Consider the following 25,233-nt stretch of genomic DNA (forward strand, 5'->3'; position numbering starts at 1 on the left):
TTATCGTGTAACTGGTTTTTTTCAAGAATACACAACTTACATACAAGAAGTTGCAAACTTTGAGAATTCGTGGCGTAATTGTATTTCTCATGAGTTATTTATTTGTTTTCACATAAAAAACGTTTAATACAAATATTGTTGATCGGTTAATACAAATATTGGGGCTGATTCTCTTGTACACAATTTCTAAACTAAATGAACAGGTCTAAATCTAGTGCTATCCTTTTCCGCAAGCAATATTATGACAGGGATAGCAATAGATTTACGCGTGTCATTTTAGTTTAGTTACGAGATTTTGTACAAGAGAATCGGCCCCAATGACTACTAAACAATGGTAATAATTGTCGTGTTATTCATCGTTACGTCGTGCTATCGTTATCTCATACGCGGTTACACAGTACTTAAATCTACCTATTATTCTATCTACGGGAGAACCCCAATATTTTTTCTATTTTTGTGTAAAAATCATAATGTGGTTCACAGAATACATCTACTTACCAAGTTTCAACAGTATATCTCTTATAGTTTCGGAAAAAAGTGGCTGTTACATACGGACGGACAGAGACAGACATGACGAATCTATAATGGTTCCGTTGCTGAGGCGCTGTTGGAAAACAAATGCTTAGAATATGAATATTTCATAACAAGAACAAATGGGACACTTGATGGCAACGTTAGTGACGTTAGTTCCGATTTTCGCCACGCGCCAAGATAGCCTTGTCACACTGTACATCTGTGGTGCGGAATAGACCACAGAATACATTTACTTGAGAATAGACTATAGTCTGTGATCTGTGTGCAGTGCTGTCAAATTCAAAATTCAGCAAATCCAATCCATAGCAAATCATTGTTTTCGTATTTTCCATGTTCAAATCTCTGAAGGGATTTTCATAAAATACACTTTAATATTGTTCAGATACCAGTATTCACTTTACCTCATAAGTAATTAGCGAATAAAAAATCCAAGAAATACGGTAAGTTGCACTATTTTTAAAAATAAGATGGCGTCTCTCTCAATATTCACCTCGAATTTTTATATAAATGTTTTCACAGATGCCGAACATTAAATTGCAATCGTCTGATAATGAGATCTTTGATGTTGACGTGGAAATCGCTAAATGTTCGGTTACTATAAAAACTATGTTGGAAGACTTGGGAATGGACGATGACGAGGAAGAAGTGGTTCCTTTACCGAACGTGAATTCTGCTATCTTAAAGAAGGTTATCCAATGGGCTACTTTTCATAAAGATGATCCTCCTCTACCCGAAGACGACGAAAACAAAGAAAAACGAACCGACGACATTTCTTCATGGGATGCAGACTTTTTGAAAGTTGACCAAGGCACATTATTCGAACTAATACTGGCAGCTAATTATTTAGATATTAAAGGGCTGTTGGATGTTACATGTAAAACAGTAGCAAATATGATAAAAGGCAAAACACCTGAAGAAATTCGCAAAACGTTCAATATCAAAAATGATTTTACAGCAGCTGAAGAAGAACAGGTGCGCAAAGAAAATGAATGGTGTGAGGAGAAATAATTGTTATGATTAATTATTAAACAAATTACACTAATAAGAAGTATCAATTAACATTTCTGATTTTCTGCTTCCAGTTTGAAATTGCATTAAAATGATATGTTTCCCCAGACTTGATTACCTTTCAGTTATTATATGGTATTATAATATTAATGAAATACCAAAATAAAGCAAATTATAAAATCCCAGTTTGAGAACAGGTTTGATGTGTTTCTTTGATCTATCTACGTTTTTATCTAAAATATTAAAGCTAATTAAGAGCATTTCTTACATTGTGTATTAATGAATGCATTATGGTGTCATTCTTTTAGTTTAAATTAGAATATGTTTGTCAAATTTGTGAATAAAACTTTATCACTAATATGAAATTCACGTTCATCTAGGCTTTGATTTGTTACCTGTATAAACTTAATGTTTCATGATATTTGTTACATTCTATAATCTAAATAATCATGGTCAATCAACCACATAATCAATTATTGTTAGTTGTGTATTTGCTAATTGCTTGATTACGGAAAAAGTACCACCAAGGCAGGATATTTACAAAGTTAGATTTTTGTAAAATATGATTCAGAATACCACAGCAGTTCTGGTATTTTGTATCACCTTGGTCGTGCCCCAACGCCCAAGCCCCACCTGGCCTGTGTGTTTTATAGTCAATTTACTGTAGTTACAAGTATTTCTAAAAAATAAAACCAACAGGGTAGGTGCATAATATACTTTAATTGGTTGATTGATAGTTGATACTACTAATTGGTAGAAACTAGGCAGTATTGATTTAATTAATAATTAAATTATTACTAATAAGACATTAATTTTATTACTCAAATATAAATAAATTCATATTATGGGCTTGAATTCGAATATGTATCTTTTATCATAATTAAAACAATAATTTGTAGCTATGTTGAAACCCCACAGTAGGTATTTGTGGACAGATTTTTCTTTCTATACTATTATTACTAATATTATAAATGCGAAAGTATGTTTGTTTTTCCTTCCTTCAACAGCCTAATTAAGCAACAAATTAACTTGATTTTAGATCAATGAGATTTTGAGATAGTTCAATGGACAGAGAGTGACATAGGCTACTTTTTATTCAGGAAAATCAAAGAGTTACCACGGGATTTGTAAAAACCAAAATCTACGCGGATGAAGTCCTGGGCATCAGCTAGTTTCAGAATATGAGAAAAACCACATTATTTCCTACATACAGCTCAAATTACAGCTGACTTAACTCTTAAAATAGGTTTTTGGGTAGGTATTTAGCACAAACCATTGCATAGCTATAAAATTATGCAATTATGCCTATCCTACTAGGCCAATAAAATGTTCATGGTACCTAGGCCAAATTAATTATTATTTATACAATGCCCCGAAAGTCTTCTTTACTGGTTAAGTAATTATCAGATATGAAAAAGTTATCTATGCATGTAAGTAAGGGACTATTAAACTTCCGAAAGGTTGTTCCGCAGGAGGCTGCACCCAGAACCAATCCAAAACCGAACGTTAATACGACTAAAATCACAAATATGTACCACAATTTGTTTTGGTTCGAGAGTGCTTGCTGGCATAAAATAAGAAAATCGTAGGCTGATCTGAAATAATAAAATGTTAACTCTAATTAAGAACATTATTAAAACTTTGGCGGTCATACATTCTTAAAAACGGTGGAACGTATAGTAGCATACCTACTGTACGTTCTAACACACTGAAGGCGCAAACCAACAGATATTCATTGTTTGGGTTCCGTAGCCGAAGGGTGCCAAAGGGACCTTATTGCTAAGGCTGATGTCCGTCCGTCCGTCTGTCAGCGGGATGTATCTCGTGAACCATATAATAGGTCCTGTCACAGAATGTGTATTATCTATTGCCGCTATAACAACAAATACCTACCTACTAAACATTTCATTTCAAAATTACCGCCATTTTTTTTTTTTTAAGTGTTATTTCTTGTACAATGGTACGGAACCGACTAGGTACCGTGCGAGTCGCTCGCACTTGACCGTTTTTTCATTTATCAATGTATTGGAGCTGCTTATCCACCCGAAAGCAGCCAAGCTAGGGAGTGTACTATACCTACTCTAAAACGTGTCCGTCTAATGTCTATCCACCTCAAACAAAAAAATATTCGCCGTCCGGGATGGACACACGTCTCCGAGTAGACACGCTAGAGGGTGGATAAACGATGTAAGTAAGCCAGCGGCGCGGGTGGAAACCCGAGGAGACACCCTCGTTCGTCGCGCTCAGCAAACGCTCATCTAGGCTAAACTACTTAATAAAGGCGCCATTGCACGGACGAGGGATAATATCGGTGGTATCGCCGTGCCACCAAATTAGGTACAACTCTTACCCCCCGGCAACACTGCCCGTGTGACATGGGAAGTAGCGAAGAAAGGAGGCAGAGACGTAGTGTGGCTGCGTTACTCGCATGCCGCACGCCATGTTCCTCGTTCGGGCATGAACGCAAGTAACGCAGCCATACCACGTCTCTGCCTCCTTTCCTCGCTATTTTCCATGCCCGGGGGGCGGGGGCTATAGATAAATCTCCACAAGGCGATACTATCGGCTACCGACGATACTAGGTCGGACTCGTTGTGATTCCCTCGCCTGTGGAGATGGCGCCTAACAGTCACCTGCAACATCTTGTATTATCACAGAGCAATTTATCCGTTTCATCTAATAGCCTGTTGAGCTGTCGTTGCGCTAAAGCAATTACAGGACACTTTTTGTGAAGGATGCTAGCAATTTCGCTGTCTGGACCATTCTCACAACTGCAGCCTGCAGTGGGGTCTAAAATCACTCGATCACTTCTCGGAGAGTCCGGCAAATCCTCATTAGTATCTTCTCTCCTGCTAGTGTAGACTTCTAAAGGGTTACCAATCCTGCTCTTAAATGTTTTTCTACTGTAGTGTAAAATATTTTTAAATTGGTATTCCTCATTTGGCATTTGAGCAGGTATTTATGGACAAAAATACCTCGTAAATATAAATTAATTATGTAGGTACAGATTTAATGTATCAAGTAGAGCTTTATCAACAAGTCAATAATAAATCCTTTATCAAATCATCATGTCGTCAATCGTCATAGCGTCATTGTTAACTCAGACTCTGTCATTGAATCATAGAGATTCTTAAAGTTCTTAATCTTTATTAATAAAATAAAACCTTTTTAATAGAGCACACCGCTTAGCTATCATAGTGGGAGGTTCCGGCTCTGGGTTCGATTCCCGGCAGGGACAATTTGGAACTTTATATTTTCTAACTTTCCTCTGGTCTGATCTGGTGGGAAGCTTTGGACGTGGCTAGTTACTACTCTAACGGCAAAGCCATGCCGCCAAGCGATTTAGCGTTCTGGTATGATGCAATGTAGAAACTAGAAGCCGATCTGAGGTTTGGGTTTTTAATGAAACTGTCTTCAAAGTTAGCCCGCTATCATCTTAGACTGCATCATCACTTGCCATCAGGTGAGATCGCAGTCAACCTGTTTCAGAAAAAAAAACCGGCCAAGTGCGAGTCAGACTCGCGTACCGAAGGTTCCGTAATCGCGTATTTTTATCGAAATTTTGCACAATAAATCAAAAACTATTAGGTATGCATAAAATAAACAAAAATCTGTTTTAGAATGTACAAGTAAAGTCCTTTCATATGAAATGATACCCCACTTGGTATAGTAATCTTACCTTGAAAATTTAAAACACTAATTATTAGGTATTATAAATGCGAAAGTGTGTTTGTTTGTCCTTCAATAACGTCGCAACAGTGCAACGGATTGACGTGATTTTTTGCATGGGAATGAGACCTGGAGAGTGGCTAGACATAGGCTACTTTTTATCCCTGAAAATCAAAGAATTCCCACGGGATTTTTAAAAACCTAATTCCACGCGGACGAAGTCGCGGGCATCAGCTAGTTTATTAATATTTGTACCTAACGTTATCAAATTAATACAATCAAAACAATAAGACGTAGATACTAGATTGACGTTATCTTATTAGCACTAAACGAAATTAGGTCAAATGCGTAGTAAGTATTAATAAAAATACGTTTAACGTCAATAAAATAAGTTTATTATGATAACCGTTATGATACCCATCTACTTTATTTATTGAGACTAGACTAATCATGTGTGCGCAATTTTATAATATTAATCCCACATCAATCCCCAAAGGACTGGTGCATAAACTTTTTGGAATATTCGTATACCACGAAGAGAGCTGCCGTGGCTGGAATGGTTCTAACTAGCGTAGGTTTGAGCCCGTTGTAAAGAGCTAAAGGTCCTGTAAAAAATTTAAATTCATTAAGAACACATACGAACATTATATCCTCCGCGAATCGCAAGACTGACTGCACCAATGCACCAATGATGACTGAACTAAACTAAACTACGCATTGGTTTCGTGGCGCGATTGGCAGACTTCACACACCTTTGAGAACATTATAGATCTTCATAATGTTCAGGCATGCAGGATTTCCCACGATGTTTACTTCACCGTTAAAGCAAGTTATATTAATTTTTTTTAAACGTACATACTCGTAACTCTGAAAAGTGAGAAGTGCGTGTCCGGGATCGAACCCCCGACCTCCCGAATAGGAGGCGGACGTCGTAACCACCAGGTTATCACGGCAAAGAGATCACTATAATATTAATTACACTAGGTATACACTGTGCAGGATAATTTTATTTGTGTACAAAATTTTAAGTCTAGGTATATGTCTATTGTATGTTGTGATCAAATGAGAAATGAGGAGATCCGTAGCATAACCAGAGTAATCAACATAGCTCAGCGGGTGGCGAAGCTAAAGTGGCAATGGGCAGGGCACATAGTTTGAAAATCTGATAGACGTTGGGTTCCAAGATGCTAGAATGGCAACCTCGCACCGGAATGCGTAGCGTTGCAAGACCCCCCACTAGGTGGACAGACGACATCAAACGAGTAGCAGGAAGCCGCTGGATTCAGACGGCGCAATAGGTATCGACTACCGTGGTGTGTGGAAGTCTCTACAGGAAACCTATGTCCAGCCGTGGACGTCTATCGGTTGATAACGTAGACTGAACAAAAAAGCTAGACTTTAGTCTAGCTTTTTTATACGTACGTGTTTAGTACTGTGTAACCGCGACTGAGATTGCGATAGCCCGACGTAACGATGAACACGACAATTGCCATTGTTTAGTAGTCAATATGTATTAACCGATCAACAACATTAATAATTGTATTAAACGTTTTTTTATGTGAAAACAAGTAAATAACTAATGAGAAATACAATGATGCCACGAATTCTCAGTTTGTTTTGCAACTAAAGTTGTATTCCATGAAAAAAATCGGTTACACGATAAGGGATAAAAAATAGGTTTGCTGCGTCTCTGTTTATCACATTAGTAACTTTATCTATGCTCTCTTTTTAGTGTGAATGAGAAAGCAAACGTTCCTTTGTCTAGATTTTTTACTCCGTCTACGGTTGATAATGATGATGATGTTATGTGGCTATTTACAATAGATTAGCGAGGGCTGTACAAACCTTCTTTTCGTATGATCTCTAGACCAACGGTAATGAATTTTTGGCTCTTGTTCGATATTTGAACACGCGATTTGATTACATCCGACGGGAATATGACTGTCCACAGCACTAGGCCTCCCACTGCTCCAGCTATCATGGTCCTGAACAAACCAATGTCGTCTTTAGACTGGCCCGGCTTCGCTAACAATTCTCTGGTACCTGAAAAATACGCACCACGTTGACAAAATCTTGCTTTTAGGGTTTCGTAGTCCATACATCAAGTGTACCAACGAGACCCTTAACTAAGCCTCCGCTGTCCGTCCGCCCATCTGTCTGTTTGTCTGGGGGCTGTATCTCATGAACCGTAATAGAGGTTAGAGTTGAAATTTTCACAGAATATGTATTCCTATTGCCGCTATAACAACAAATAATAAAAATATCAAAATAACCAAAATGAAAATTACAAACAATAAAAATCTTGTACGGAACCCTTCGCATGCGAGTCTGACTCGCCGCTTACCGGTGTTTAATACGTCTCAAACTAAGCTTTATTTACTTTAGCTTAGCGATATAAGTGGCGCGCGGTGCGGTCCTTCATTCAATTTGTTTTGACTATACAACCATTACATTATTAAAAATATTATGGTTTAAATTAGGTGTACTAGTTAAAATAAACTAAAGTAAATAAAGTTAGGTTGTGATTCAATTTAGGTCTAGAAAGCACTAAAAGAAGTAGTGTTGATGTTCAAGTGCCATCCAACAGAGTATGGTTTGGAGTAGGTTGTTCCTGTTGATATATTATGGTTTATAAATTAAGTATTTACCTTCATATGCACCGAAAAAGAAGAAATACCCAGGCATTTCCCTCATGATAGTGGGTACAAGTCCCCTAAATAAACCTTGTATGCCATATTGACGAAATATCTGTTGTGTTAACTGGATAGGAGATGTTTTCACCTAAAATATGTGATTACTGATGATTATATTTGTTGAAAATACATAGATTCTAACGAAAAACTTTGTTTCGATAATATGATGCTGCATGCAGCATGCCCAGCCTCACAGGTTGTCTAATAGCCGCACTCGTCGCTTAATCGTTACTTAAGGCATGAATTAATATGGACAAGGAGTGCCTTAAGTAACGATTAAGCGACTCTGAGTGCGGCTGTTAGTAATAAAGAGATAATCAAATGAAGGACTTTTTTATTACAGGGATGAGGACTCATTTCAATATGCAATCACTTTTGAATATTAACAGCTGTTTAATTGAATCTTTTGGCTAAAAAGTTACTAAAGTTGACAAAAAACTTCCATATTATGTAAATAATCCAGAAAAGACATGACACCCAGGGTATACACCTACCTACTATTAACTGGCCTAATGATGCATACATTTTGAGATCTCACTTGCCATTTTAGCTCTATGTGTCAACTGTCATAATATTGTCAAAAGTACGATTTTAGTCATTTTAGTCCTCATTTTAAAAAGGGAAAACACTCTGTGCCCAGCTGGCACACCTAAAAGCCAATAATTGGGAATTGAATTGAAAAAGGGAAATACTTTTGCATGACAAACATAGAGCTGAAATAGCAAGTGAAATCAGTCTAAAGTGCAAACAGTCACAAAAGCTTTAAATGATATAGGTACTTAATAATAATGAGAATGATACTTGAAAAAAAAATATACTTCTTTTAATATATTCACAGCTGAATACTGAAAGATATTTTAATATAAAAAATCAGTCCTTAGGTCAAACTACACAAACTACACTAATGCATTTTCAACTCTCATTAGATGCATGCGCTGACTACCCAGATGTATGTATGTGATGCATGCAACAATGTACACACTTTCTTACATCTCCCTCGTTTGTGGATGCACACGCAACACCCGCAACTTTGAAACAATGTTATGCATAAACGTGTGCTATATCATGCATTGCTTTGTCAGAAGCCTTTGTATGCGAGTCTGACTCACATACAAACCAGCTTTTGTATTAAAATCAATTTCAGTATTCGGGTGCTAATATTTGTGGTGTCTCAATAGTGAAATATATTTAACGAAATACCCAAAGGAGTCATCATATCATCATACAGCTGTTTGTGAGCCTTGGACATTGACTTCCCTCATCGCTTGCAACTGGCACTTGATTAGTTCCGTTGGACACAGTGTGAATGATGAGAAGAATGATGCAAGGAAACCAGCTGTCGCATTGCCCAGGGTTGATAGTTGATCCACACTCTAAAAGGAAATATATTTATTATTTATTTAAAAATTATAGTTAAATGATTTCTTCACACTTTCAAACATTTGACGGCTCATCTAAGCACTGCACATCACTACCCATATTATAAATGTGAAAGTATGTTTGTTTGTTTGTCAGTTTATTGGTTCCACGCAAACGAAGTAGTGGGCATCAGCTAGTTCCTATATATACACTACAAATAAATTTTGTAGAAAAGAGTAGAGTCACACACAACATCTCTACCTCATTTCCTTGCTACTGCCCATGCCACACAGGCAGTGTGTGGCCGGGGGTAACACCATGTAAGTCAAAATTAGCAACTTTACAAGAGAGCGAAACAACTTCCTGTTTCCAGAGGTTTAGCATGTCATGTATACAGCTGTTGCTTTTAATTATTTGTTACAAGTTTCTGTTAGACAAGAAACAGATCTTGTTCTCTAGCGAATTGCTTCAAAATGTCAAAAAATCGTCATGTTAGAATTTAAGTAAATAAATAAATTTTATTGTTATTATTTTTCAATAATAACGGCAATGAAAAAAATGTAAACTAATAATTATTACCTCAGTATCTGTCATATGACAAACAAATTTTTGGCAGTAACCATAAGCTGCAAAGAGGACTGAATTCTCAGCAACATTAGCCATGATTGCTGGTGTTGTTCCCGCATACAGTCCTCTGACTATACCATCATTTCTAAATGTTTGTTTCAAACAATCATACATCCCCTTGTATAGATGAGGGAAGGTTTGCATTTTAACCTTCACAGTATCTAATGGCTGTCCAACATATACTACAGCTATTCCACCTAAAATTTTAATAAGCCATTGTTTAACCGTCGGTCACTACAATCTAACTTAATATCAAAAAATGTGTTTGAATGATTGTTCACAAGATAATGACTAAACCAATTTGGCTAGAATTGGGAATGGAGATGGCCTAAATGTAAATGCTGAATTAACACATTATCTTCTTGTAACTTGTTGTTGTTGTACTTTTGAGAAACAGCCCAGTAAGTTGATTCAGGAACATAGTGCTCTATCAAACTCTAGGATGACTCGCATTAGCTCGCAAAGAATGCGGTTTGGACCGTCAACTTTTCGGATTTCAGTCCACTGCTTTTTTTTCTGGTCGGTGGTCCACTGCTTGAACGTGCGCTGAGCTATTGAGGTTTTACAATAGAACTCCGATGGAGGAACTGAAGGAGATATCTATAAAGTATGCCTATTTTAATAATAGTTTTAATTTAATATTTTTTATTTTGATTTAGATTAAGTTTATTTATTAGAATTGTCTGTAATTACTATAAAACCTTCCAAACGAATAAAAAAATTAAAATATTCGCATACCTAACTTAATTTATATATTTACCTAGAGACCCTGCAGTAAAATCTATAAGTCCACTTTTCAAATTGCCATTAGATCCTGATGAATGAGCCATTTTTAAACATTTAACACATTTAGGACCAAAAAGTTAATTGAAATTAAAATGTAGTTGTAGTGATTATAATATACTCTTTGTTAAAATGATCAAAGAGTATATAATCACTACAAATCATATACCTAATCACTACAAATCATCTGATCAAGATCATCACAGGCCAATAAGATCATAACATAACTTCATAAACCTTTTTTGTTCCCTATGCAAAGAGAATAAAATAGGTACCCTATATACATCACAGAACACATTTACTGATATAGGTACATCCTACTCTATGATAATCACTACGAGTTTTTCCAACAATACTTTATCGCATTTTTTATTGGCATCCTATTCCTAGGGCATCCTACATAGCGTAGATAGGGTAATAAAGGTAGATACAGGAACGTTTGCTTTCTCATTCTCACTAAAAAGAGAGCACTGATAAAGTTACTAATGTGATAAACAGAGACGCAGCTAACCTATTTTTTGTCCCTTATCGTGTAACTGGTTTTTTTCAAAATACATACAAGGAGTGCAACTTTAGTTGCAAAGCAAACTTTGAGAATTCAGGGCGTCATTGTATTTCTCATTAGTTATTTACTCGTTTTTACATAAAAAATGTTTAATACAAAATATATTGTTGACCGGTTAATACAAATATTGACTACTAAACAGTGTTATTCATCGTTACGTCGTGCTATCGCTATCTCATACGCGATTACACAGTACTTTAATCTACCTTTATTACTCTATCTATAGATGATCTATAGTCTCCATCTACGGATTTCTATAATCTCATAAAATAAAATCCCCGCTGAAAATCAATGTTACCCGCACGAAGTTTAGCCTTAACATCAAAGAATCTCAAAGAAAGATTAAAAACAACCTTTGTATTTTTATACGGTTTCGAAATTTTTCAAAAGTACCTACCTATGTTTTTTGATTAGTCTCCATCTACGGATTTCTATAATCTCATAAAGTAAAATCCCCGTTGAAAGTCAATGTTACCCGCATGAAGTTAAGCCTTAACATTTACAAAGAATCTCAAAGAAAGATTTTAAAAAAACCTTTGTATTTTTATATGGTTACGAAATTTTTCAAAAGTATATTTTTTGATTTTTCTACAATTTTGTTGTTATCCAAACCTCAACAGTCAACCCCACCATTTTTAACAATAGTAAAATTATTAGCACCCAATCCCGTTTGTTCATTGTTGATGCTCTGCAACAAAGTACTTTGTGATGCTCTGTAAATGCTACCTACCGCTATGAATGAAGTGCACGAAAACATGGTTGTTTTTCAGCGTTCTTTTAAGAGTTTTTAAATCTTAGTACATAATCACAAATATTATAATTACAATTAAATTATGAATTATAAAAAAATAATTAAAACCTAAATTTTTGGTTATACTTGATGAATTTTATGAATAACCTACTGTTAATGTCAAGAAGTGCTAAGACAGTTCAGTTTGTAATAGAAATAAACATGAATTTTAATCACATTTAATGTTTTAAGTAAGTGCATTTAATTGTGTAATATCTTCTCCGAAGTACTTAATTAAAATTTTGCTATTTCCCGTGATCTATGAACAGAAAATTTGAGAATATTTTTGACGTGTCGTTTTTAGTTTCGTGCTCGGCCGCCATGTTTGTCCTTTATAACTTTATTGTATCAGTTTAGTAATAATGCTTAAATTTCTAATAAGATACCACATTAGCGGCTCTCTGTACACGTGTATCACACAAAAGGAAGTTGTTACCGAGCCATTATTGTGGTTACCTACATATTCTAAGAGTCTTTATTAAGTCGTTATTATCCCCATTACTATGATGGTCGCGTCTTTGTTTTTAGGTGTTCAGGATGGTTGTTGGCTCGGCGGCTTATCCAGGGAGGCAAGTGCTCCACAAAATGCAGCCTATGGGCATGACGCCCCGCGAGTTGTCCGAATACGACGACATTGCCACGGCACTTATAGTGGATCCTTATCTCGGCATTACAACACACAAAATGAACATTCGGTACAGACCATTGAAAGCAAATAAGGAAGAATTAAAAAACATAATCAAAGAGTTTATCCAAACTCAAGATTACAATAAGGCTTACTCAAAACTTGCCCGTGGTGAATGGATGCCAAGACATTTTAGTAAAAATAAACATCAACAAAATAAGTTAAGAGAACATGTAAGTAATTATTATTAATCAGATAATTTTTAAAACTCGAATTAGGTATTTCATTAATTTAAATTTATAACCTATTTCAGATATACCGTTATCTTCGAGTTTTCGATAAAAAAGCTGGGTTTGCAATCGAGCCATGTTATAGATATTCTTTAGAAGGTCAGGTTGGGGCTAAAATTTCAACTACAAAAAAATTTTTGAAACATGAAAGGATTGATTTTTTGGTTGGCTGCATAGCTGAGATGACTGAAGAGGAGGAAAAACAGTTGCTTCATCCTGGGAAAAATGATTTTTCAGTTATGTACAGTTGTAGAAAGAATTGTGCTCAATTGTGGCTGGGTCCTGCTGCTTACATCAATCATGATTGCAGGCCCACATGTACATTTGAAGCCACCGATCGTGGTAAGGCCTTCGTTCGTGTGTTGAGGGATATTGATGTAGGTGAGGAAATAACATGTTTTTATGGTGAAGATTTTTTTGGTAATAGCAATTGTTACTGTGAATGTGAAACTTGTGAAAGACGTGGGAAAGGTGCATTTTCTTTACAAAATGCACATAATGATGAACAAGCAACTAGGTATAGATTTAGAGAAACAGATAATAGAATAAATAGGACAAAAGCAAAGAAAACACAAAAACCCATTAATGGTAAAAATCCAGAAAAAACTCGAATATCAAATAGGCAAGTTTCTAATAATATAGTATCTCCACTAAGTATGAAAGAAATGAAGCAGAAAGGCTTAACGAAGTATGACGCTGAACTACTAATAGCTCAGGGATGCATTGCAGATGTTGTAGATGGAGCCATTAGCAAAGAAGCTCAGAGCAGCAGAGAGTCGTCTGCCTCGAGCCGCGGCGAGCGCCTGCGCCGCCGGACGGACAGCGGCCGTCAGAGCGGAGCCATGCCCACTGCCAGAGCACCTCCGGTGCGGTGTTGTAGTATTACCAGTTCTCGTAGCAGTCGAGATTCACATTCTGGTATAGTTTTAAGAAGTCAAAAACGTCTCACTGATAATTGTAATCAATCAACTTGTTCAAAAACTAAGAATTCTATTAAATCAGTTTCTGAAGGTAAATTGAGTGGAGACCATAATATTATATCTAAAACTGATTCTGACACTGCTAATTTAGAAACTTACAATATAAGTATTAAATCTGAAACTGCCCAAGACCTACAAAAAGAACACTGTGTATCTGAACCTCAGCAGGTTACTATTAGTGAAATGGATACATTACCGACAGAGAACAAATGTGATACAAATGAATCTCTGCAGCAAAGTGAAATGCCTTTATTAGTTACTACAAAAACAGAAACTTCCAAAACAGATAATGTAAATACAAATGAACCAGCTATAGAAAATATTAAGTGTGTAAGTGATGATGCATGTATAAAAAGTGAAAATTGTGACTTTAGAGAAAATGTTAACCCAAGTGAATCTAAGGATAGTAAAATAAATAAGCATCATAAAGTTGATGTTTCAAGTAGGACTGAAGAAACGAAAAAAGAATCTGAATCAGGACCTCCATGGTTGGCAGACAATTCTAACAAAAGCAGTGAATGCCCCTGTACCCCTCCACGCCGTGGTTTGAAACTGACTCTTCGCGTCAAGCGCAGCCCCGTTGTTGAGGAAGTTATGGATTGTGGAGGTCCTGCTGAGGCTCCTGAATATGAAGTGCTAAGATTAGAGGGTGTAGACCCTGAAACAGCACGACGACTAAAGAAAAGACGTAGATCTAAAGAGCGGCACCGCAAGCATAGCCCTATCCGTCCCTTGCCTCCTATGAAACGCTTAAGATTAATTTTTGGTAATGAAAGTCGTACTATTGACTTACCTCCTGATATATCAGCAGACTGACAGCCACAACAGGCTTGTGGTTATGTTTCCACCGTTAATATTCAATTATTAGTTTAATTAATGTCACTGACTAGGATTATTTTATCTAGTATTTATTATTGTAAAGTGAAATTGAATTCAAGTATTGTGATAGGTAACAAATTGTTTTAATTCATAAATCCATGAAATTATTTAGTAAGAAAGAAAATGCAATTGTGTTATTTCAAATATTGTCAAAAGTTAATGCTTAAATTAAGGTTCCTTTATGCTTTTGTAAAATTAGTAACTATAAGGAACCAATTTGCATTATTTTTATTTCATATCTATGTGTATATCTTTTTTCCAGCTTTAATTTTTTTATAAAATATTTAATATTTACTTTTTACCAGTACATTCTATTCCATGCATGTAAAGTATTGTCAGTGTAAATTTTGAATTTGGATTTTCTAAGATACTTAGAAACATGTATATTATAGGTAATAATTTTAAATGACGAGAATTTGAGATATAAGGGCTAACATACACACACTGCTTTTAAGCATCTGCAACCAGTGTATGATCCTTTTTCGGAAGCTACAAACTGGGAATTAAACTGTTAAGAGGGCACTGTTTGTACCGGAATCGACACAGCGATTGCATGTTTCACATTCAACCGATACAGTATCAAAATTGCAGATGAAAAAAACGGCGTGTGTGTTGGCCCTAAATAGTTAAAGAAAATGTACTGCCGGAATTACGCTAATTAATTGTAAGTAATGATTGAAATTAGCACAGAACACTAGGTAGTCTAAAGTGTTATGATAACAATACAAATCTTTAGGAAGATTCCACATAAAGTACCTTTTTGTAGTCACATTATATTCAATTAAAAACCCTACCAAGTGTGACTCGTACACCCAAGGTTCCGTAGCTTTGAAACAATTAGTTGCTTAAAATTAATCTACAGTCTCAAAAACAAATCCCAGTTATAATTAATACTAGCTTATGCCCGCGACTTCGTCAGCGTGTACTACACAAATTTCAAACCCCTATTTCACCCCCTTAGGAGTTGAATTTTCAAAAATCCTCTCTTAGCAGACGCCTAGGTCATAATAGCTATCTGCATGCCAAATTTCAGCCCTATCCGTCCAGTAGTTTGAGCTGTGTGTTGATATATCAGTCAGTCAGTCAGTCAGTCATCTTTTCCTTTTATATATTTAGATAAGAAGAATCCGGCTTTATTCACGTATTTAGTCGACGTAAGACGGACTAGTTTCGAACCCATCTGGGGTCATTTTTCCTTTTTCACAATTCTTTTGCAATGTGGAAGGGAAGGCAAGTATTTTTTTTAAACTATTCCAAATTTTAAATACAATATTATGTCAAGTAGTTACTGAAATAAGCAGATTTGACAGACAGACGGACTTAGTCGCACCCCATACTCTACTCCTCGATTGAGGGCACCCAATGTTCATTCTTCTGATTCACGATTAAGTGGCCAAAGCAATCTGATTTCTTGAGGTGTAATTCCGGCCTTATAAAGCAAAAACATTCACTTTAATACTCGTTCAAACTAAGAATACCCGGCCAATGATCTCCGTTTGTCAACTGTCACTTGAAGTTAAAAAAAATCGTTCTCGACCACGAAGGGTTCCGTGCCATCGTACAAGAAATAACACTGTAATTTTCATGGCGGCCATTTTTTTTTTTGTTGTAATAGCGGCAATAGAAAAATACATTCTGTGAAAACTTCAACTCTACCTATTACTTGCATTGGGACAGAGCCTTTTCGGGTTGCAAGAAAAATAACGATTTTTTTCAACATTATTTTTAATTTTAATTTAAAAATTGTTGAATTAAAATAGGTAGGTACTACTCGTGCGCAAAAAGTTGAGACCTGGGGGGCGGTGACGCCACAGACGCGTGGTTGTACTGTAGACAAAAATCGGAGCGCGTCGTCGTTGCGTGACGTAAGCAAGTACGAGACTAAGATGTTAAAAAAATGGCGTTGTCTACAGTACAACACGGAAGCTTGAGGGGAAGTTACAGGGCAAGCGGGCGGAGGGTTGCATTCCAGGCGAGTCTCAACTTATCGCGCACGGGTAGTACATATTATAATTTCCAGGTATGAGGTCACAATATGGCAGAAATTCAGTCCTATTCCTAGTTTGAACTTGTTATACCTTAATATTACACCACCTTTCCAGTGTGGGAACTTTAAAATGTAAATGGTGCGCATCTACTTATATTTTGAAAATGTTACAATATTATGAACTTAATTGACCGAGCGGAGTCTACTTGAGTGAAATTGCACTTGTCCGTCTGTCAAAGTCTGTACTTCAAACAATATGTAAACTGATGGCCTTCATCCGAATATTGCATAAAAAAAATATAAAAAGTTTTCAGGGGGGCTCCCATACGAAATGGGGGCTTTAAAGTGGAGATTGAATTCGACGCTATATATCAAAAACGGCTACATATTAGATACTGAAACTTGTGAATAATTTCAGTTATATCCTGGACTTAAACAAAAAATACAAATATTTTAAAGAATCAAAATTACTTCATTTTTAATGGGCATCAGTATTTTTAACATAACTTTGCAATAAATAATAGTGAAGCGAACTTCTTGCGTTACTGCTCTCAGCATTTTAACAGACGAACGTCTCCAATAACTCTAGCTCTATTTGCGGCTTATAGTGGAGTCATGAAGCGTTTTCGTCGGAAGTCCTTAGAAACAGCTCCGATTTTTTTAAAATTCTTGTTTTTTATATATTATTTAAAATCATAAAGAGAAACTAAGGACTTCCTAAGATTGGCTGTTTTACAGCTTCATTGACTCCACTATAATCTTAAAAGTTAAATAATACAATAGGTATATTATATAGTTAAAACTTTCTTATGGGTGGGAATTATGGGATATCGCGAGGTCTTAGTTCGGGGTGAACCACTAGTAAATTATTTATTACTGAAAAAATCTTGTAAAATCAAATACCTACAGTATTTCAAGTCATTAAATATGTAGTATCCAATAGTATACAGTAGGTGTACTTTCTTTAATGGTAATTAATATTGCAAACGCTTCCTGAACTTTATTTTACTGTTTACGTAATAATAGTTTCTAAGAGGTACTTATCTTGTCTTATGGTATTCGCTAATTTTGCGAATGATTTTGATAATCGTTGACATCACATTTACGTAATTAGTGTGTTATTTATACTTATCATAGCACTTATGACTTAGTAGGGTAAAGGCACTTATAAACTCGTAATATCAACTGTCAACTGGCAATAATTACCTCTGTCCTACATATATAATTTTTTTGATGTTATACTTAGTATTTCGTATTCCACAGTGTCACAGTTCAAGACAGTTATCTAGCTTGGAACAAAAAATTGAAAAACTGGCCAAATGCGAGTCGGGCCTCGCTCTTTAAGGGTTCCGTATGTATGTAATATTTCTTTGCCGAGCTAGAACATCGCAATAAACTGAAACAAGAACCCAAAAATATTCGTTTGTTTTAGTCACAGCTCACAAACTATTCTATAAATCGTTGTTTTAAGTATTTTTTGTTTGCATATAGTAATATAATATGGTACATAATATACCGAAATTTCATATTATCCTAACTTGTTTAGTTTTGAGCTAGCTCCCGTCACAAAAATGGTCTAAAACTGACAACTTTGATGGCCCTCTCATTTCCTTACTTATAAGATAAAAAAGAATTAAAAAATATATTCGTTCAATAAGCTCTAAATAATGATACTCCACATGCTAGGATAAAAAAAAACATTTTTTTGGGCTCCTTTTTCATGTATGGGAGCTTTCATGAAAAATAATTTAATTGAATTTCTGATTCAATATTTGATTTTGGATCAACATTCTAGACCAAAATTTCAGCTTTGTAACTCATTTCGTCTACGAGCTAGATACCTGCGAACGCGGACAGAGAGTATCATGGTGACATTAATAGGGTACGGAACCCTAAAAAGCACAAGGCTAACCTACACTGGGAGGCGTATACGATCACTACTTAGTTGAAGGAAACTAGTTTTTCCTTCATTCTGTATAGTTTTTGCAATTCACGAGGGCGAGTGGGTCATGCTTGTGTGTAAGTTGTATCGGTATATGTAAGCAGTAAATGTGTGCGTTTGCTAACGCTTGCTCGCGACTGATTGGTCCGACGTGCACGCACACTTACGCAATGTCCATTTATACGACGTAGCCACAAGTAAAGTTCACTCGCCTTCGTGAATTGCAAGAACTATACGTAAAGTTCATAAAGTTGTTAAAATTGATATAGTAGGTACCTACCCGTTGCCAATTTACAGTCGATAAGTAAGTCTTAGGCTAAAATGATAATGTAATTATTATATGATTATAAATGATGTCGTGCGATTATTTAACTCTATTCGGAAAGTACAGTAGGTACCTACATACACTACTTATAATCACTTACCACTAGGTGAGATCGCAGTCAAGGGCTAACTTGTATCAGTGAGAAGTAAGGGAATGGCTAGTGTAATTGCAGCCCAACTAGAAAAAAGAATGGTAGGGGTAGGGATAGACAAAAGTGCATGGCTTCAATTATTTTTGCAGCTAGGTAGGTTAATTTGTCAATTCGCAAACCTACTTCATTAAAAATGCGCATCATTTACTTTAATTGTGTAAAGTTATAATATATTGTTGGTGATATATTATGTACCTATATGTAAAATATACTTAACTGCTAGTTAGAGGATGACTAGCTTTTGTGATATTCCAAAAAGGAATAGTTAGTGTATGTAAAAATTAATTATGATAATAAAAAGCCTCAACTCTTATAACATTTTGATTATGCACCTTGCATATTAACTTACGATTTTCAATTCCTCTAATCAATTTTCAGTTACCTACCTATAGTACGTGACAGGTCGAGATGGCAATCGGGGAATGAGACGGAGGGGACGCCAGTCGCCACGCACATACCTGCTATCCCGCACCGGGTTAGCGTTCATTAAACTGAACCAGACTGAATGAGTAATTAAGTCATTCATCATTATGATCAACCTATCGCTGGCCCACTTCTGAGCACGGGTGTCCTGTCAGAATGAGTGTTTTTAGGCCATAGTCTGCCACGCTGGCCTAGTGTGGATTGGCAGACATCACACACCTTTGAGAACATTGTGGAGAACCCTCAAGTAGGTATACAGTTTTCGTCACGATGTTTTCATTCACCGATTAAAGAAAGTGATGCTTATTTAAATTGCTTAAAACCGTCTCGTGCTTAAAACGCACATAACTGCGTGCCCAGGATCAAACCCACGACCACCCGAATAGGAGGCCAATAATCACCGCTCATAAATTCATTATGGCGGTCGATTGAAAGAGATACGCACTCGCCCGTACCGGGTTAGCGTGGGGGCTGTGCGCAGGTGTGCGGGGCGTTTCCTCCCCGATTGCTGACTTACTCGACCTGTCGCGTACTATACAATACAATTACCACTAGCAACTGCAACCATCGTGCATCGTGTGCTACCTACAATGATTCCTAGAAAATATTTTATTGTAAGCAACTATACCTACCTACATATTGCGAAGCGCACGTATAGCCGTCGCGTTCTGTTGCGATTGCTAAGCTACGTTGACCCAAGTCGGTAACTGGATGGGTGACCGACTTTGGAGGTCCAAGCGCACGTACAGCCGTCGCGTTCTTTTGCGATTGCTAAGCTACGTTGACCCAAGTCGGTAACTGGATGGGTGACCAACTTTGGAGGTCCAAATTTGGCCTTCTCAATTCCTCCGTGCCTTGGAGAGCAGACTAAGCCGGCGGTCCCGGTTATTATCACTAACATCTGATAGTAACTGTAAAACCTAAGAATCGAAATCTCGTTCTCTTAGTGAGTTGCATGTGGAAGTATCTGGGAACCCACCACATTATTGTCCCAAGAGAACTCGTGCCGTCATCTGATTCGCGGTAAGGAGTCACAACTCGCAACCCTCACCAATGAGTAAATACGACCATAAAGAAGCGTATCGTACAGAGACAGGCACAGTGGGAAGGTAACTCAAATTAGACCTCCAAAGTTGGTTACCAATCTGGAATAGAATAGACATGGTAAGCATGTATATTCAAAATTATTTTGTGTAGTTTGAAATTTGAGTTACTTACAATTATTGCTATTTTAAAAATAAACATTTTCATGGATGGGTCATCTTTTACTATTTTTTTTGTCAAAATTACCATAAGTACATTTATTTATTATTATTTACCTGCTTACAAATTTGAAAGAAATGCCAAATTAATAACAAAAATTATTCTGAGTAAATTTATTATTAAAACTTATGCTGTATGACATTAATTCTCCTTAGATTCACAAAAAGGGATGCCTGTAGCAAACAGCTTCAGCTGTACTAATGCAGTTTCTAATGTCCATATCTGTAAAGAATAAAAACATTTTCAGAATACACTACTAAACAAAATTTGCTCAAGTGCCTCACATTTTTCAGATTTCAGAAGATTGATTTGTATAAAGATGTTTCAATTTTTGTGAACAAGTTGTGGATTTAAAGATAAAGTCTGTGGCCCAGGTGGGAACGGGTGCGTCCTTCGGGATGACCAGCGAGCGCGATACCGTACTCTCTGATCCTCTCTCGACATTAAGAATTTGTTCTACACATTGGCCAACCCGCAGAACGCACCAACTCTCACCTGGGCCACAGACTAAATCCACAACCAGCAGATCAAGCACACTAAGAGTTACAATTCACATGCAGCGTGGCGAGTGGCGTGGACTAGGCTCTACGCGATGTGCTGCTAGATTGCGAGCTCATATTTATAATAACAATTTCAACTAAAAGATTATGTCATAATTATGTTGATAAAAAGGGAAGAAACCATGTCTCGGCACCACTCAACTGGGGGCACTGCACAATGAAACTTTAAACAGATTCTATTAGATCTTAGCTAAATCAATGTACCTATCAGTCTATATTCTAATAAGAAGGTAGTTGTTAATCCAGTAACAACTTGAATCTGTAAAATTGTCCTAACTTTTAAAAATTAAGAAAACAGAAAAAATCTTAAGTAAAAATGTTGAAACATACTTTTGGAATTCCCACTCTCTGTTATCTAGTGGACACACTTGCCGAGTTTTGAGCCAGCGAGAAATGCAATGGAAGTGGAATGCATGCTGAAACAAATATATGTCATTATTATATTTTTATCCTGATCTCTCAGAAATATAACATTTGTGACTCTAAAAATATGTATCTCAGAATAAATGTACTTTTCAAAATTTATTCCACAGATATTGGGGCCGATTCTCTAGTACACAATCTCTAAACTAAACTAAATTAACAGATCTAAATCTAATGCTATCCTTTTCCGCAAGCAACATTATGAAAGGGATAGCAATAGATTTAGACGTGCCATTTTAGTTTAGTTTAGAGATTGTGTACAATGGAATTAGCCCCAATGACATATTATCAAGTACCCTAGATAAGGTGTGCCATATAAAATGGCAGTTGTTTTTGTGCTGATTCAAAGCACCCTGTTGATGGTACTGGGAATTAAAATTCAATGGTCTTTGTGTTGACACTATGTTGACAGATGTCTCACCACTGATATTTTAAGTTGAAGTATGCTTATATGACGCTCACTGCTGTTATCAGCTCTCAAAATGGTGATAATCACGTCTCAAAAACAGATCCGCAATAGTAAGTCTAGCATACTTGTATTAGTAGAGGTCAGGGTTTATTCAGTTCTAACTTACATTACATACTCCCCATGCTACTGTGCATTCTTCACTTGTTGCTGATGCCTGGTTCGCTTGACATTCTATACATAGGTCCATTATGTGGTTACGACAGATTGCACAGTTGTCTACCACAATATCTAAAATAAAGTAAAATGCATTATGGTTAGATAACTACCTACTATTTTTTTCATACAACATGACTTCTTTGACCTAGCAAGAAACCAATATAATTGCAAAAATCTGTACTATACTGAAATCTTATAGGTAAGAAACAAAGGATCGCGTTTTCGTTATAACTAGGGTTATGTTGTCATTTGATAAATTAATTATTGTTGTTTAACATACCCCATGCCCATAACGCTACAGCATTCCACTGTGGACAAAAATACAGATGAGATTCTTTTTTGTTGATAAACATAATTGGTAACATCGCAATGAGTAAGCGTAAATGACTATTACCTTTTTAACTTCAAATCTTTTTTTATCACCTTTACCGCTGCTGGAAGAAGCCATTTCGACCTCTTCATCGTCAACATCCATGGCTGCAGCCATTTCTTTAGGAATACCTTACTATTGAACGTAAAATTTTAGAAATGACAATTTTTGTAAGTTTTATTTTTTAGGCAATAGGAAATTTCATTATTTTCGTTATATTTACTCGGTAGGTAGTCGATTAACATTGACAGCAGCCGCAGACAAAGAGTTGACATTGACAGACAACTTACCGTTCTGAAATCTTGCGAATTTAGGAACGAAGCGCTTTCGATTTCGACCAGAAACTTGGCAACTTACGGTAGAAATGGGTAACATTAGTTTGATAGCGGGCGTTTTTATGGCATGATGAAAGTTTTGCTTAAACATGGTGTTTTTCTGGAGTTAGGTTTCTTAACCATTTACTAGATACACTAGATAGAATAATAGGTAGATAGTACTGTGTAACCGCGTATGAGATAGCGATAGCACGACGTAACGATGAATAACACGACAATTATTATTACCATTGTTTAGTAGTCAATATTTGTATTAACCGATCAACAATATTTGTATTAAACGTTTTTTATGTGAAAACAAGTAAATAACTCATGAGAAATACAATTACGCCACGAATTCTCAAAGCTTGTTTCGCAACTAAAGTTGCATGCCTTGTATGCTTGGACGATCTAACCTATGGACTTGTAACGCGCCTAATATTACGAATAAAAATTTCTGTCACTTTTGGTGCGGGACGAGGAAACACTACATAGACAACTTGACACACTGACTCAACAAAGTTTTGTGTCATTATTAACACACATATATCTAAATCTTCAACACTACTACATTTTACGCACACTAATAAGTTATATACATCAACATACAAAGACATTACGAGTGTAAGACAGTCAAATTGATTTGCGATGCTACCGTATCGATATTTTAAAATATATCGATAGTTTTTCAGAAACAAAAGTAGAAGTAAGAATTTATTACTCGTATTTAATTACTTAAAACCAGTGTTTGGTCAGCGTAGCGTATTCTTGCATACATTCACCTCACTTAATAGGTAATTATCCCAAAAACTAATAATGCAACGTAAAAATAAGAAAAATATTTATTTAAAAAATATGCACATACTTTTTTACTTATTTTATATCATTTTTAATCTTTTGTATTTTTTTATATAACGAAATTTTCATTTAAAATTTCGATAGTGAAAATGTGCTTATTAATGACTTATATTATTATATAATACAAAATAAACCTGACCGCGCAAAAACCTACCAAACATAATTAGTAGGTATATCAATCAATAAAATGTTTTTTTCTTTCCAATCAATCATTTATTTATTGCACATTGGGTTTACATGGTAATTCCAATATGGTGTACTCTTTGTCCAAAAAAATTAAATGTAAGTTATTAAATATTACACGTATTGCCCTTACAAATTAGCAATGCAAAATTTTTCTCAATACCTGCCGCTTTTACCCCACAGCAAAATTCCATAAGACATATATGATACTATGAAAATAAATTAGTAAACACACACGGTGGCCTCTTCTATTTTTAACACGTCATTGGCACCGATTCTAAGCACAACCTAATTTTAGAGTATTCGCACCCTCTTCTTACTAATGTAATATGAAAAGGACAGAAGCAGTTTGACATTTCTAAATTAAATTTTTAGATGGTAAAACCCGTGTTTTAGCACGCACTCGCGAACCTACTGTTTAAATTTGTATTGTGCACTAAAATTTAGAGTCTTTAAATGTGAAAGTCATGTTCCGTTCCTTTTTTAGCATTAGTAAAAAGAAAAGGATGCAGATACTCTAAATTTAGTTTAGAGAGAGACTAGAGAATCGGGGCCATTATTTACCATTAGGTTAATGTTATGTATATTCTTGGCGATTCTCTCTGTAAAAATATCGAAATCTGTAAAAATAAAACGATTATGATAAATTATTACCTAATCCTCATCCTTGAGAAAGGTACACCTTTTAGCTACAAATTACCCAGTTCAGAGACACCCTACCCCGTTTCTCGCCTATCACTAAAATTGCGTTGCTTTAATATTTTTTTAAATGTATTAAGTACGTGAAATCACAGAAATCGACCAGTTTTATTACAAGTATAGGTAGCGAAAAAATTGTGGTAATTAATAATAACTATTCTTTACTTGACTTGAAGACGGTAATTTAGTCGTTAATAATAAAGAAAATGTTTTCATCGATATCGATAATCGAACCGCAATCACTATCACATGATTCTTAAAAATCGAACCTTATGTCCTATGCAATTAAATCTAATACTGAAAAATTT

The 25,233-nt window shown here is 35.8% G+C and overlaps 5 protein-coding genes across 7 annotated transcripts; 2 read left to right on the top strand and 3 right to left on the bottom strand.

Moving 5' to 3' along the window:
- The first annotated feature begins 783 nt into the window (after positions 1-783).
- On the top strand, positions 784-1,915 carry SkpA (SKP1-related A). The gene is made up of 2 exons (XM_034969329.2): positions 784-974; positions 1,054-1,915. Exon 2 carries the CDS (start codon positions 1,054-1,056, stop codon positions 1,540-1,542), a length of 489 nt encoding a protein of 162 aa, XP_034825220.1. The 5' UTR covers positions 784-974; the 3' UTR covers positions 1,543-1,915.
- Positions 1,916-2,244: 329 nt separating this feature from the next.
- On the bottom strand, positions 2,245-4,508 carry LOC117983007 (uncharacterized). Its single transcript, XM_034969461.2, has 2 exons — positions 4,176-4,508; positions 2,245-3,137 (listed from the first exon to the last, which is right to left on the bottom strand). The coding sequence occupies exons 1-2, from the start codon at positions 4,487-4,489 to the stop codon at positions 2,903-2,905; spliced, it is 549 nt and encodes a 182-aa protein (XP_034825352.1). The 5' UTR covers positions 4,490-4,508; the 3' UTR covers positions 2,245-2,902.
- A 1,075-nt stretch (positions 4,509-5,583) lies between these two features.
- LOC117982770 (mitochondrial ornithine transporter 1) lies at positions 5,584-10,949 on the bottom strand. The gene is made up of 7 exons (XM_034969168.2): positions 10,848-10,949; positions 10,651-10,771; positions 9,843-10,087; positions 9,131-9,277; positions 7,860-7,992; positions 7,057-7,254; positions 5,584-5,816 (listed from the first exon to the last, which is right to left on the bottom strand). Exons 2-7 carry the CDS (start codon positions 10,718-10,720, stop codon positions 5,695-5,697), a joined length of 915 nt encoding a protein of 304 aa, XP_034825059.1. The 5' UTR covers positions 10,721-10,771; positions 10,848-10,949; the 3' UTR covers positions 5,584-5,694.
- Positions 10,950-11,976: 1,027 nt separating this feature from the next.
- On the top strand, positions 11,977-20,884 carry Hmt4-20 (Histone methyltransferase 4-20). 3 transcript variants are annotated; one of them, XM_069499209.1, is made up of 4 exons: positions 11,977-12,219; positions 12,557-12,886; positions 12,967-13,324; positions 13,673-20,884. In XM_069499209.1, the coding sequence occupies exons 2-4, from the start codon at positions 12,566-12,568 to the stop codon at positions 14,737-14,739; spliced, it is 1,746 nt and encodes a 581-aa protein (XP_069355310.1). In that variant the 5' UTR covers positions 11,977-12,219; positions 12,557-12,565; the 3' UTR covers positions 14,740-20,884. The 3 variants fall into 3 exon arrangements, with proteins under 3 accessions (XP_069355310.1, XP_034825055.1, XP_034825056.1); XM_034969164.2 differs by having other exon boundaries at positions 12,967-20,884; XM_034969165.2 differs by lacking the exon at positions 11,977-12,219 and adding an exon at positions 12,341-12,476 and having other exon boundaries at positions 12,967-20,884.
- Positions 20,885-20,991: 107 nt separating this feature from the next.
- Roc1a (Regulator of cullins 1a) lies at positions 20,992-23,122 on the bottom strand. The gene is made up of 5 exons (XM_034969169.2): positions 22,896-23,122; positions 22,782-22,809; positions 22,452-22,573; positions 21,784-21,869; positions 20,992-21,115 (listed from the first exon to the last, which is right to left on the bottom strand). The coding sequence occupies exons 1-5, from the start codon at positions 22,986-22,988 to the stop codon at positions 21,103-21,105; spliced, it is 342 nt and encodes a 113-aa protein (XP_034825060.1). The 5' UTR covers positions 22,989-23,122; the 3' UTR covers positions 20,992-21,102.
- Positions 23,123-25,233: the final 2,111 nt, after the last annotated feature.

The sequence above is a fragment of the Maniola hyperantus genome, chromosome 6 (genome assembly GCF_902806685.2).
Source record: "Maniola hyperantus chromosome 6, iAphHyp1.2, whole genome shotgun sequence".
In the NCBI taxonomy this organism is placed as follows: domain Eukaryota; kingdom Metazoa; phylum Arthropoda; class Insecta; order Lepidoptera; family Nymphalidae; genus Maniola; species Maniola hyperantus.

Excerpts from the sequence above, each read along its gene's own strand:
- SkpA (XM_034969329.2), top strand. The coding sequence starts at position 1,054 with ATGCCGAACATTAAATTGCAATCGTCTGATAATGAGATCTTTGATGTT.
- LOC117983007 (XM_034969461.2), bottom strand. The coding sequence starts at position 4,489 with ATGCCAAATGAGGAATACCAATTTAAAAATATTTTACACTACAGTAGA. Across the intron at positions 3,138-4,175 it reads GATAATACAAGATGTTGCAG|ATCAGCCTACGATTTTCTTA; the intron begins GTGACTGTTAGG and ends TTATTATTTCAG.
- LOC117982770 (XM_034969168.2), bottom strand. The coding sequence starts at position 10,720 with ATGGCTCATTCATCAGGATCTAATGGCAATTTGAAAAGTGGACTTATA. Across the intron at positions 10,088-10,650 it reads TTTTACTGCAGGGTCTCTAG|GTGGAATAGCTGTAGTATAT; the intron begins GTAAATATATAA and ends TTAAAATTTTAG. Across the intron at positions 9,278-9,842 it reads GTCATATGACAGATACTGAG|AGTGTGGATCAACTATCAAC; the intron begins GTAATAATTATT and ends ATTTCCTTTTAG.
- Hmt4-20 (XM_034969164.2), top strand. The coding sequence starts at position 12,566 with ATGGTTGTTGGCTCGGCGGCTTATCCAGGGAGGCAAGTGCTCCACAAA. Across the intron at positions 12,887-12,966 it reads AAAATAAGTTAAGAGAACAT|ATATACCGTTATCTTCGAGT; the intron begins GTAAGTAATTAT and ends AACCTATTTCAG.
- Roc1a (XM_034969169.2), bottom strand. The coding sequence starts at position 22,988 with ATGGCTGCAGCCATGGATGTTGACGATGAAGAGGTCGAAATGGCTTCT. Across the intron at positions 22,810-22,895 it reads AAAGATTTGAAGTTAAAAAG|TGGAATGCTGTAGCGTTATG; the intron begins GTAATAGTCATT and ends TTTTGTCCACAG. Across the intron at positions 22,574-22,781 it reads TGTAGCGTTATGGGCATGGG|ATATTGTGGTAGACAACTGT; the intron begins GTATGTTAAACA and ends ACTTTATTTTAG.